This window comes from Wasmannia auropunctata, unplaced genomic scaffold, assembly GCF_000956235.1.
Source record: "Wasmannia auropunctata unplaced genomic scaffold, wasmannia.A_1.0 LD335994.1, whole genome shotgun sequence".
In the NCBI taxonomy this organism is placed as follows: Eukaryota; Metazoa; Arthropoda; class Insecta; order Hymenoptera; family Formicidae; genus Wasmannia; species Wasmannia auropunctata.
The window spans coordinates 2,192,586-2,207,043 of record NW_012026896.1 but is presented as its reverse complement, the minus strand read 5'-3'; the positions used below and the strand labels follow the sequence as shown (position 1 = coordinate 2,207,043).

At 39.4% G+C, this 14,458-nt stretch overlaps 2 protein-coding genes across 2 annotated transcripts; both read right to left on the bottom strand.

Moving 5' to 3' along the window:
* Positions 1–227: 227 nt before the first annotated feature.
* On the bottom strand, positions 228–2,203 carry LOC105453891 (cuticle protein 7-like). The gene is made up of 3 exons (XM_011696168.1): positions 2,141–2,203; positions 1,315–1,552; positions 228–471 (listed from the first exon to the last, which is right to left on the bottom strand). Exons 1-3 carry the CDS (start codon positions 2,153–2,155, stop codon positions 302–304), a joined length of 423 nt encoding a protein of 140 aa, XP_011694470.1. The 5' UTR covers positions 2,156–2,203; the 3' UTR covers positions 228–301.
* A 5,279-nt stretch (positions 2,204–7,482) lies between these two features.
* LOC105453890 (cuticle protein 19-like) lies at positions 7,483–9,980 on the bottom strand. Its single transcript, XM_011696167.1, has 3 exons — positions 9,911–9,980; positions 9,426–9,677; positions 7,483–7,853 (listed from the first exon to the last, which is right to left on the bottom strand). The coding sequence occupies exons 1-3, from the start codon at positions 9,930–9,932 to the stop codon at positions 7,696–7,698; spliced, it is 432 nt and encodes a 143-aa protein (XP_011694469.1). The 5' UTR covers positions 9,933–9,980; the 3' UTR covers positions 7,483–7,695.
* Positions 9,981–14,458: the final 4,478 nt, after the last annotated feature.

Genomic DNA, 14,458 nt, shown 5'->3' with positions numbered 1-14,458 from the left:
CATAATGGACTTGCCTCTAATTGGAATCACAGAGTAAAAAGAATTAGAGAAAAAATTTTAATTACAGTTATGTAACATTAATAATTAGAGAATTTTACGCGACAAATAGTCCTCGTCTCCACGTGTCTCTGTCTTTTTTTTTTTTTAAGTCGAGGTAGGCGGATGAAAATAAAAGCGGAGCACGCTGTAAATTTTGAGAAACAGCAAATATTTATTTAACAATTATAACGCGAGGCGAGAAGTGACCTGTGGCCCTTAAGCGTCTTAGCGTCATATATCACACTTAGGTTTCTTGATGCCCTCAATGGTGCCACTGGTGCCCGTAACCGCCGTATGTACCGCCGTGATGGTTATTACCGCCTGAGTTGTGGACGTGAGCAAAAAATCCACCGTGCGGATCAGCGTGGTAGGTCACGGTTCTGATGTTACCGCCCGGTTCCTTGACGGTGTACTCACCGATGACCACTTTTCCTGCAAACGAGAAAAAACTTGCATCAATATGCGGACCGGGATAGATTATCGCTCGTGGTCGTGATCGCTCGTGGACGTGCATTAATTGTAGAGAATTAAACAAACGGATGTGTCATCGATATTACGGTAATGCACACGCCGCGGTGTTATGTTACGTCAATATGACTACCGCCGCGTTGTTTGATTAAAATGGAGCACACCGAAGCATACCGCCGTGTAATCTGATCCCGTCATTTATAATCTTTAACTACTGTGCAAAAATAAAAAAAAGTACTATGAGTGGCGAGGAAAAAAAACACTCTGTCGACAAGTTTAAACGCGCACGGCTCTACGCTTAGCTTATTGTGATTCAGAGGAGTTGCGCTTTCGAATATCTGCTCCCCCCTCCTTCCCCGTTCCGCGGTGAAGATCCGTCAGACAAACTTTTATCGAAATTTTTCAGAAACTTTCGGTAACATTTAAACCACAAAATTATCCACGCTGTTGCGCGGGGCATTGTAAAATATTCAACAACTCTTTGCATGATTACATAAATTTTAATAGGTTTGATGAATAATTTACAAAGCTCAATTTATCGTTAAAAAAGAATTGAATTGGAAATACAGTTAACGGTATATGTTAAACAATAACGTTTACTTTGTCCCTTAATAGAAAGAATATAACATGAAGAAATTACAAATTCTGCGCAACACAAATGTAATCATTTTAGCATATAATTTAACTATTAAATATTTGCTTACAAATAATATTGAATTTATAATTATGGACTTTTGCTCTTCAATGCTGCGTTTAATGGATGTTTTGCCATTTGCAATTTTATATTAATTAGGGGATTCAGCTTACCGTTTCTGTATTCTTTCTGCCCGTGATAATCGCCAGTGTGATGATCCTCGACTCCATACGCGAACTCGTACTTGGGATGCGCGACATAGTCTATATGATGATGGCCGTGCTCATTGTGGACAGCCACTTCGTGGCCGGGCCCTACGACTGGTCCATGAAAGCGCGCGAAACTGTGCGCGTGTCCTGCCAATCCGCTTTGGACCTCTGCAAGGGCCAATGCAGCCAACAACAGGGCGAGCTGCTGACAAATTGTTGCCATTTACATACACTCCCGCACAAAAGGCATAGAACGAAGTTTAGACTTTTGCACTCAAAAGCATTTTTTTTCTACGACTGTGAATGGGAGCATTTCTACTTTAACGGATTAACGATATGAGACAGCTGTGGTATAAACAATTAGTTATTATGATCTGATAAAAAGCTTACATTAGAATTTGATGAGAAATATTGCAGCAAAATATATAAAACATGAAATATATTAAACATTAGTATTATACATTAAAAGTATAAACAATGCGAAAATGTCGAGAACACTTTATTAAAACAATTAACCTAAGAAAATAATTCTTCATGTTTTTAGCATTGATAGGAATTTATGCAAAAGATTTTGTTTCATCATTTACGAAATGTTCATGCAGTATTAAAAATTAAATGGAGTTAAAAATATATGTACATTACAGTTGGACTGTAACAATGATTAATTACGAACGTATTGAACTTCAAATCGGATACCTTCGTGATCGTGCTTCCGACCATGTTCGCCGCGATTCCTAAAATACGAATGACACTTTTGTCGATACCGAATGAAAGTTTATATAGCACGCACCAGCGCGCCATTCATTTTTGCCGGGAGAATTTCGCCACCGTTATTTAGCGGACGTACAGAACGGTTCCCTGCGAATGACAAAAACACGACGCGAACCAATCGCTTTCCTATGCATAAGATTGGGCACTTCTGCGATGAAACGCCGCTATAGCCGAACGCCACGCATGTGGGATGCCCGTCTCGTTGAAATAACAATCGATTTCGCTCTATCGATTGCGTTACGGACGAGTTTTTTTTTCCCCAAAAGTCTCGGAACGGTTGGCTTTTACTGGGCGATCGTAGCGGAGCATCAAAGCGCGTGACGACAGAATTCGAACACGATAATGGACCATTCGAGACCTATAAAGAAAATTAACTTTTTCGGTATACATATGTATGTATGTGTGTACTGAATCTCCTTGTTTCTTCAAGAAATCTAAATTTTTCATTTATTTCTACACGATTATAAGCGGATTGGATTAGTTTTTAAAATAAACGTTTATGGCGTATTTGAAGAAAATGGATGGGTTAAATAACGACACAAATTTATTTATTGTTATAATAATGTAGTATTATATGTAATAGAAATAGGAATATAATAGATAATATATGTCTGTTAAATATAATGGAAATAATATTAAATTTGCAACGGAAATTTGCAACAAATTTATTTATTGCTTTAATAATAATATTAAATGTTATAATTAGAATTTCACAAAAACGTTGCCAATACGAACCTTCGCCGTTGTCGGGGGGTAAAAAAATAATTGGAATTTAAACCATGAAATGTCATGTATAATTAATTCAGCCCAAGTGACATCTTAATAACTCTCTAACGTCTCAATAAGTTATTGAAACGTCATTTGATGTCATTTTGCTACTTGGGATAATTACGCACGATACAAATATATGATAAAAATCAATTTGTACATACGCACGATACACTTAAATCAGACGTTTTGATCGGTGATGTGGATCCTCTTCAGTGAATAAATTACATTTCCCAATATGGAGCGAGTAAAAGTTGATAATTAAATAAAAGTGAAAGTCCGTAGTTAAAATCATAGATAACAAGGAATCGGAACTGGTTGAGCTATGACAGTTACAATAATTTTTTACTCGCTCCGATTTAATGATCATTTTACTGATTGACTGTCGTGTGAGAGGAGGGGTACCATATGGGGAAACGTAATTTATTCACTGAAGAGGATCACATCACGGATTGAAACGTCTGATTCAAGTATATCGTGTGTAACTATGCAATTGATTATATGACATTTCATGATTTAAATTGAAATTATTTTTTCACTTCCCGATAACGGCTCATATTGGCAACGTGAATTTTTTATTTATTTGGAGCCATATATAGTATATTATTCTATTTATTATAATTAGAATGTGGAAAAACAGAAACAGAAAGATTACATAAAGATGAAATATTTACGATACTAAGTGATTAATTAGTATAATTTTAATAAATATGGAACCTTTATAAAGCATACTTTTATTCAGAAAAAAATACGAGTTTTATTAACGGTGTGCTCTGCAGATTTGCTTTAATCTTCGTGACGGAGATTAAATCAACGGTTACAATTTTTAGATCAGTGATTTTGGAAATAAATCGAAAGACGCGCAGCAATTACTTCTCCGCGATAAAAATAGCAGTAATTGATAATTAAATCGCCACGAGCGACTGTCATTAGTTTAATAGCCGCCGTCGCCTTCCAAATCGCGACGACTAGTTTCATTATCGGAAAATTTCACTCGCGCGCCGCTCGTAACAATAACCTATTTACGCTACAAATGCGTTACACGTGTAACGCGCACCGTGATGAAATTCAAGCACGTGATACGCTTGATATCAGAGATTTAACCTTCTCATCCGTAACTCCTCGCTGCCTCCACGTTGCATCGCGTCGCGTCGCGTCGCGTCGCGTCGTGTCGGCGGAAAGGCAAAGTGAACGCGCGTTGCGGGCACACCCGATACGCGCAAATAAAGTCTAGCTCTCCGATATCAGCGGCTCGGATGGTGCGAGAGGCAAAGGCGGACCATTTCCATCCGCCGATTTTCATAAAAAGATCGACAGACCGAGTTTCGACCATTTTTCGCGTACATATATTCTGCAACACGATCCGCGATTTCGATAATTGCTGAAGCAATTGCGGGCTGAGCGTGCAGCGCGGTATCTCGCGGAAAGTCCCGACGAGGCAGTGCGGATTTCAGGAATAACTATCCCTGGAGCCGTCTCACATGCCCGAAAAAGAGCAGCCTCGCCTGCCTCGCGTGTAGCTAACTCGTAATCCGTCCATTTGCTTTCGGCAACAACTGTATCGACCCGGTGGCGCGTTGAACATCGCTACGCGCACTCGTATTATACATGCGGGAGCACATCGCATCGCATTAATGATATCCGATTTGCGTCCCCCTTCGCGCATAACTTCATCTAATTTATTGCTGTATATCGTGATGCTCGTACTAATCTTGACCGATCGGGCAGCAAACAGAGGGTGACAATTATCGATATATTACATTTAATAAAGCGAGAAAGTGAAACGATGGATTTATTGCCCGATTTCAAGCAGCAGGATATAGGTTTAAAGCTTCAAATCGCACTAGTCGCAGACATATGGATTTTTACAATTTTTTTTTTTTATTGATACAAGCGAAAAATTGATTACCTCGCATTAATCTTGCGTTTTCTAACTTTTCTCTGCGTCGCACTTATGAGGAAACCAAATTAGTCCTTGGATCGAGCGGCGCGACTGATCCTCAGGAGCCTTAACTTACCGTTCCAATTAGCAGCGTATAGATAACAAGGATCTTGCAACAGATTAGTGATCGCGCAACGGTAAGAGGCCACAAGCAATATGTTTGGCATTACGGCGGCTTTGTACGAGACAGTGAGTTATCGGACACGGAGATATCCATTCGCTGTCATGGGCGAGAAATGACGGCGTGCTCGAACGGTGCATGCGGATGTAGCTCGGAATTAAAGGGGAGTACGAGACCCTCGCAATTTTCCTCCGTCGCGAAGTCACGCGAACTTGACATCACGCTTATGAACGCGTGACAATCTCGGCAATCACAAACAGCGTCTTCCGTCGACGCGTCTCGCCTCGCGCCTCAATCAGCGTAATCGACATGTGGATGCGCGGCATTATCTGAGCTAGCTATCAGTCTCGTACGCAGATTAGCGTCTCCAAGACAGATTACGTCGTATCTGATCCTATATTGATGTGATCTTATCAATCTGTTGAAATGTACTGTCATTTCCCTTTATCTGCACGTTTCTCTTAAGACGGAGCGGCGTGAACTCATTTCCGTTTCCCATGGAGTTAATTACCGGATGAAAGGGCGTGTCTAATATCCAAAAATATATGTTCTCAATTTATCTTGTTTATCTTGGAGAAATAATAGAAATTATATCTCTCCGCAGAATCAGACGTTTCCAGAAGATTCGGTGACTTTACATAACAGAACAGGTTATTTTTTGTGACTTTAATGCATTTAGGAATTCCCCTTTTTGTTTATTTTTTCGTTTTCAAAGTTGAGAATTTATAACGCGTAGCAATCGCCCGAAGGATAGCTATCCTATTTATCTTAAAGAAATAATAAAAATTGCATCTCTCCGTAAAATCAGGCGTTTCCAGAAGATTGTTTATTTGCTCGTTTTAAAAGTTGAGAATTTATAAGCATAACGTGTAGCAATCACCCGAAGGATAGCTATCTATGTGTGCAAGGATAGGTATATGCGGGAGCGTGAACCATTCATTAACGTGCTCCATTCTACTTAACGTAGAGGTTCAAAGAGAATACAGAGGTATATGAAGACTTATAGGAGGCACTGGTTCTCGCATGGTTCTTACTCAAACTGTGCTTGATGAGCAACCGCAGCATCCAAGTTAAAATCACATTCCTCGGACGGTGCAGCGAGAGCGCTAGAGGAATACCAATTATGCTAATAAGTCTTCCGCGACCTAATCGTGTCGCGATCATGTCTGGCTCAAAAGATACCACGACGTATAAAAAATTAGATGATGAGTAGTGGCTCGTGCAACGCAGTCTTGGCGTTAGATATGTAAAATCACATATAAAATCTCCATTTCTAGAACGGTCTGTTCTTGCATGCGATATATAATAGCGTTCATGTGTCTGGCAGAAGCAAAAAAAAAAGGAAATTACTTCTGAATAATAAAACGTGGTGTTACGGAATGCTTGCATTTATAAAATTTTCATACAGTTGGAAAAAGCGAGAAAAACTTAATACCCATCTATGTATGTTATTTAGCTTATCTTATTATTATTTTATCGATGATAGCAAATAATAATTCAACCGGTTGTTAGTTGAAACCGAGAGCAAGGATATAAGCTCGGAAACGTTGCGAAATGTGAAACCCTGGCTGGTTCGCTCCGGGAAATTCAACATTTCTACCTCAGCGCCGAGGTCCATCCCTGGCAGGGATTCCCTACACACAGCTGTAGTCTCCGCTAAGAGAACTTAATAGAAATTGTCGAAGCGTTTGCGCAATGCGATTATCCGCGTTAGAAACTGGCGAGATTGGCAACGAAATTGGCGACGAAATTGGCAACAAAATTGGCAGGACCCGGGTTAGTAACACAATGACCGACCGATCTCCTTACCGAGAACGGACCAATCAATCCCGCTCGTCGCGATTGCTCAACAAGGAAGGCACGTGACATTTTTCGGCTTCGCTCTTTTCACCCTCGTGGCTGGGCCACGTCGTTTTCCCCGCCGCCGCGGTGAATTTTGCGCTTCCTTTGCCTTTCCGACGACCCCGAATCGCCGCCGCTGCCGCCGCCGCCGCATCACGGGTCGGTTCGTCGCGCGTTGCTGACTCGAGAGGTCGAGAGGGTGCGCGGAAAACGTGATTGGATAAAAACATGTTGCGGCGTGCTGATGAGAGAGATCAGCCAACTCGCTGCATTCGGTCAGCAGAAACCGAGCAAAGCGGTCCCTCGCGCTCGTTTTGATGAAACGAGATCACGCGATTGCGGTAAAACCAGGAATGAATTCCAAAGGAGAGTCCGCTGCTCTCCTTTGAAATTAAAAAGTAGGTCCTGATATTTATGCATCGATACAATCTCATTGTGACGTAATATCTACGTCATTACCCTGTTACACATTTTTTTTACAAACTTAAAGTTTTTTCCTTATCAAAAATTTTTAATTTTAATAATTCATAATTCAGTGCTTGCTGTTAAAAATTATAAGGATTATAACTGAATATAAAAGGATTTAAAATTAAAAGATATTTGTGCGCAATATTATTGTATTGTAAACTAATGTATAGGTAGATCGTGACTTATGTTACATAACATTTTTTATTGATACACACAATAAACCATATAACGTAAACGGATAAAATACTTAAAACTTACAAGAATATTATTTCAACGATACATAATTCGTAAAACGTAAAAATAGACATTTAACAATATATTGGCTACGATCGAGTTTTGTACAGAATGCAGGCTCGCTTACAACGTCATCCTCGTTAGCCACTCTTTCTCATTAATCATTTTATCGATAATTGTTCATCGTGATATTTTTCAACTATCGATGATGACCACCGTGTGTGCCACCCGAATGGTCGTTCCCGCCGTAGTTGTGAACCTCGGCGTAAAACCCGCCGTGAGGATTGGCATGATATTTTACGCTCCTGACATTGCCACCGGGCTCGTGGAGATGATATTCGCCCTCAACATGTTTGCCTATGGTTCATAAGCGAGATAATTAATATTTATACATATTTTTTTTTTTTGTATATTTGATTGAAATCAACGATGTCCAATGAGATCGGTTTTTACCATTTATGATTACTCTCTTTTACAGAGAATTATAAAAATATAACATTGTAGGCATATCTAAATATTTTTCAAAGCATATACAATTTCATAGGAGAAAATATAAAAACAATTTTTTAAAATTAAATTAAAAATATTTTAGTTTTTCGACGATAGCAAGAAAGTGAAAATTCGACTGGCATAAGTTATCAACGAGCTTCATAATATTCATTGGAATAATTACGGAGTGTTACTTATACATGCGAAACGGAGATAGAGATAAGAATGGTATTTAGACTGAATGAAGATATAATAGAAACTCGTGTATCTCTCTATACGTTCCAATTAAATTCGCATTTACGGTAGGCGGTTGCGCGTTTCCGAGGTATATGCCGTATCGGAACAGCTTCGCCGTAAGCTCCGTGCATTTCATTCGTCGGCTTTGCCAGAGAAGCTTCCCAACGAATGCGTAATAAACTCCTATACTCTCTCTCTCTCTCTTGTATCCGTCACAATTAAATTTAACAAACGCACGCCGAATACGAACGAGAGCGCGAGGTTGCCCCGCGCGTTTTTTGCGAGAGGCGCGCCGGAAAAGTGATGTATTTACAACGGTCCGCAACGTAAGAAATGAACTTGGTCCTTCTAATTAAGGGCGGGTCAGGCGCGGATATCCAATTACTTCGAGATTCTAATTAAGAGCGCGAAATCGAATCGCATTTCACTGCCCCCGCTGGCTGCGGATCAGTATTGCGCGATACGTCTAGAGTTGCTGTATGAATATACTTTGTCAATAAGAGAGATTGATGCTACATGTACGTGATATTAGAAAGAAAGAGTATATCAATTTTCTAATTGATACATTCTTACGTCATAGCAATATTTTGTAATTTCACGCACTATTGCGTCTGCCTTGTATAGCTCTTATATTAATGAATTTTATTTTATATAAGAGAATCTAAACAATTAAATTTATTAATCTTTGATAAATTTAAATACAAAGATACACTGAGAAAAAGTCTAGTAATAGTTACCAAATGTATTTTGTTTAGCATGTATTAATGCAATATTTAAATAAATAAATATTATCAAACATAATAATAGTAAGACACCAGCCGTAGGATAATAATTACTATATATTATTAATATTTACAAAAGTAATTTTGATTATATTAACCGAACATTTGTTTGAAATTATTTCACCAAGGTTTCAGTAATTATCATCTGGGCTTGATTATTATCAAGTATTTGTCTCAGTGTATTCAGCAATCTTTGATATCAATATTCAAAAATATCAGCTTAATGTGATCATTATTCGCAACTATTGACAGCAATAATAAAATGACGATTATTTTTATTTAAGAAGAAGTCGTAAGTTGCGGCTTAACCGCAACGGCCAGGATAACACGCGATAACGATATTAATGTAATGTAAAAGTTATAGGTGCTTAAAGCCTTAGATAGAGAATGTACTCGAGGGTACTCTTATGTGTACACTCACCGTCACGGTGTTCCTTCTGTCCGTGATGGTCTTTAGTATGATGATCGTCTACACCGTAGGAATATTTGTACTTAGGATGAGCCTTATAGTCGTGATGATGGTGCCCGTGTTTATCTTTCCAGGCTATCTCCTCGTGATGACCTGCCACTGGTCCGAAAAAATGATGATACGAGTACGCGTGGTCATGATGACCGCCGTGATCATGTCCGTTGCGATCTATATCCGCGGTCCGATCCTCGCCGCTGTTCTCCTCTGTGATTGATTTCATATATATTATAAAACTATTATATTCTCGGATTTTTTGAATAATCGATAATAGCATCCGTTGTCATTTTAACAAAATTTCAATCTAATTCAAGCCGCGGTTTATAACATGTGAGAGTATCAAGACGAATAATCGCGCGCGGATCGATAAACCTCTCACCAATGCCTGTAATTACCTCCACCGAGTGACCGATTTCATGAATTAAGCGAGAGACACTCACCCATCGCATTTTCCTCGTACATCCTGGGGAAGCTCTTAACAACGACAGCGACGAAGACGACGCAGACAATCAATTCCTGCAAAGCGAGGAGGTACATTCGAGCGTCGTGTAAGCGGCCGACAGCGCCGCCCGTGAAGTACTGTTCGCTGTTAAAGGTAAATTGGTGGCCGCGAATAATTGGAAAAGTTAATCTCTTAAATCTAATCGAGGAAGAGAGAGAGGGGGAGGGGAAGAAACGGAGGGACGAGGAAAGATCGAGAGGATGAAAGAGAGAGGAAGAGAGAGAGAGAGGAAAAAACCGCGGGCGCAGGAAGCAAAATTCATTTTCATCGCACCGACGACGACGCGGCTGCGGTGTGTATGTGGTGGCGTACACACACCGTGTAGTAGAAAATTACCGAAAAAAGCCCCGGCATTATTCTTCCGTTCCGAATATGTGCGCCAGAACGGACTCGCCGAGACGCTTTTACCGCCCACATAAAGACCTCCGAAACACTCCGCACTCGCTACTTTACGGTCACGACCGCGTGATACTTTGTTCAGCGCGGCGGCGGAGGTCCTGGGCTCTGGCGATTCGTTTTATGGAGGGCCACGGCGCGGCGGCAGGTCCGCCCTTACGGGTCGATGGGATCGGCGAAACTTGAAATTGGATCGATCGCCGTGAATTTGAGGTCGGGATCGCGTCTTTCGCCGGCGGCCAGGTAAAAGTGCTGAGCCCTTCGTGTTATTCTTCACGTTATACGTTGTAGTTCTTTGCCCGGGCGGATCATGAAAGGTTAATATCCGTCCACTTCCCGCAAATTGGATATCAAAGAGAGAGAAGAAAGAGAAAGAGAAGGAAGGAAGGGGAGGGGGAGAGAGAGAGAGAGAGAGAGAGAGAGGGCTTTGGACGATAAAGTGCGCTGTTCAGAAAATTCGTAGCTTCACTTGAAATAAGTAGTTTTATTAAAATTTTTTGAAGTGAAATATCTTCTTTTTTCCGATTTTTTTACATTTATAATTTTGCTTTAAATTGTAGTATATTAATTTTCAATTGATCTTTTACTTTTAACTTGATACGATTAATTTTTTCTCTTGTCAATAATCAACCCGTAAAATAAAATGGAAAGAAACATTATACGTATATTGTGCGTAAGCTAGAGCGAAAAATCGATAAGTCTTTGTTATAAAGCTTTATTATAACGTTTTATAAAGATGGATAGTGTTATGCAGCCTGTTCTCGCTAAAGCGACTATTGTATAACGATACCCTCTTAAGTTTTTATTGAACGACATATTTTAAACTCAAAAGAAATCACTACATGCGATGTTCAAAGACAAAGACACTGATAATTTTAATTTAAAATATCCTATTTCCCTAATTACGACAAAGTATTTTGTGGCTTGATCTCTAAAGGTAATTACGTTATTTTTTTAGAAATAAACGCAGAATTTTCTAAAAAGCAATTTATATTATTTAGAACTAATAACTGCTCAATTAATATTAGTGTCATTATACTTTCAACAATTTTAATTAATGCGGACCGATAATTATTACTTGCAAAATTTTAATGTAATTACCATTTAAGTGTTTGAATTTGTAATGCAATATCGAGATTTTAATATACTACGCTTTCGCAACGGCAAAATGCTGTATTTCCGGTTTAATCGTTATATAATCGTTACATAATGGCTGCGAGCTATGTGTGTATGTGCGAACTAAAAATTACCCAGCGCCCGGCGCAACTCGCTCGCATTGTAACGCTTTCCACGCTAATACTTTCCGGGATGCGCAATTATTCCGACGTCAGCGGCGTAACGCGCTCACAAAAGATGCAACACCTTCCACAATTTTGTTCGCAAGAATACGTAATTATAAGCGACGTGTGCATGCCTTCGTCCGACCCTGCTACAACGCGAATTTCCGTAACGCCAAAGCGCCCCAGTAATATTCTCCGCTACATTGCCTACGGCCCCCGCGGCGTATCAACTTACGATATCGAATGCGCCGCGCTATCGACTTCAGTTTACCTTCACAAAAGCCATGTTTCTTCCTTTACGAAAACCGCGAATGGACTACCACCGGGACGAAAGGAACGGGATCGTTTTATAGCGGCGGCCACCCCCGGACAGGCAAAAACGGTTCGTTTTAACCATTAATTCGTTTGTCGTACCCCCCGCGGTTGGTCCCATTCCGGCCCGGCTCTGCACAGTAAGAGGTGTCGACCGTCGTCGGGTCGTAGAAATGATAATAATTCTTTTGAAACAAAACGACCACGGTACGATCCCCGGTCTTCGTCACTGCCAGACACGAATTGGCGTCCGGGATTTTACGACCGGGAGAGCAATGGCTTGGAAATAATAAATGTACGATGTAATATGCACTAATATTTACGTTCTGTTTCGGCTTGATCCATTAGCTTTCTATGACACTCAAAGATAAATAGGAGATTTAGATATGAATTTGTAAAAGTACTTGAATGAGAGATTAAAATCTTCAGTTGTTAAATAATATCATTAAAATAGAGTTGGATATACTAGCTCTATAACACATATGTGAGAATTTATTCTCTTTGTCTTTTTTCCTCTTTCTCTTTCGCTTTCCGTCTGGTGTGATGTAAATATGGCATCGATGGAATTGTAAACAATGAGATTGTATGTCAAATATCTCCTGTAACGTAATAATTAACAACAATATCTTTTGTCAAGGCGATGAATTTCGATCATAATTATTCACGAGCTTGTCGATAATTTCTGGCTGAAGTGTCGGCTAATTATTTTCTCTCTCGTAAATTTGAGAAATAACATTCATGATAAAGGCTAAGTTTCTGAAATAAAGGCAGTAATAAAAAATATAATAAAGTCTGAACGTCGATTTTTTAAGTGTCACTGACATAACGTAACTTAATTAAAATATAAATGTTCGTTTAATTAATGTAGCAATAAAATATCCACACTAATATTAATTAAAAATTCAGAATAGATTCCAGAATTACAAAAAAATTGTATTCTTATGTTAAAGTCAAACTTTTGATTATTTCTGTTCTATTAAAAGTGCGCGTATGCAAATTAAATGAAGAAAACATAAATATTTTTATTGTATATACATATATATATATATATATATATATACAATAAAAAGAATATATGTATATATGTATATATACAATGCTTTACCATTTACACAGATATACGGGATCTTCAATTTTAATATCGGTTCAAATAGCCTAATTGGAGGGATTCTCATGATATACCCTCAGTGATTTGCCATTGTCTAGCGATCGAACAAAAATCCAATGTTTCTGGTCGGATTTAAACCTGGACCTTCGGCACAGAAAGCAGACGTGTATCTCTCTGCGCCACGATCGCTACACATCTGTATATACACGCCAATTATATTTACTTCAAAAAGATGTGTACCTATTTCCTCTTGCATGCATGATTTAATCGTAGTATAGCGATTATTACATACATTTTTTGGTATTTTCTGAAACACGCGGCTGTGATCTCGATATCTTGCGAAATTACCGCTCGCCACGTGCCGCAATTGCCGAAACAGTCAATCAACATTTTTTATCCGCATTGCCGTAAAGATAACGCAATCGCGGCCGCAGTGGTCCGGCGATTTTTGCTCGTTCCCTCACCGGATAGCACACGGAGAAAGCGCGCGCTCGGATTTCTCGATTATCCGACTCGTTCTTACGCTGCGCAATTTTCCTGCGGCATCATTCCGCCCGGCTCCACGGCGGTGCAAAGCTCCGAGGTGGCTGCAGTCAGATCAGTTAATTTCCAAGCGCGATAGTCGCGACAGCAGGAATAACAAGCAATATTACTTACATCCGATGCATATGCATTACGCGCCGCGCGCGAGCGCGTTAATCTTACTTCGAGATTTTATTATTCGCATCGCGCATTAAGCAACGTACGAATTAATAATTCACGATGAAGCTCGTTATTCGAGCGAAGCTCGTGGAATGGGAGCTACCGTCACCGACGCGAAAGATAATATGCAGCCTTATATTATACTACCAGATGTGTATCGCGAACGGAATAATCACGACCGTAGGGCAGAGATTATAATTGCAAGGCAGAATTGGATCTCTACAAAATATCTCGTGTATCGTACAGTGTTTAATGAGAGAGAGAGAGAGAGAGAGGGGGGGGGGGTATTTTAATTCAACGAATTGATACTTTCCGTGCTGTTACGCTCAATTATAAGTGCCGAAATGTTCTCACGTGAGAAATACTTTAATAAGAAAAAAAATTTAATTTTTTGGAAAAAGTTTTTGAATATACTTATTGTACATAAAAATGTGCTTTCCGCGCAACTTATTGTACATAAAAAGGTAAACTTTCCGCGCAAAATTGTACGTATTGCTCCGCTCGGATTTTGTTAGTACTCGTACTCTATTCAGAAGTTACAGACAATTGCCATTTAACGGAATGAACGTAATTGCAAAGTTAAACAACAGCTCTCGCGTTTGCCGGTACAATTTTCCTGTTCAAAATGGTAGATTTAAAATTGAAAATGCACGCTTACGTTAAAGTTATTATAAGTGTTTTAAAAGTA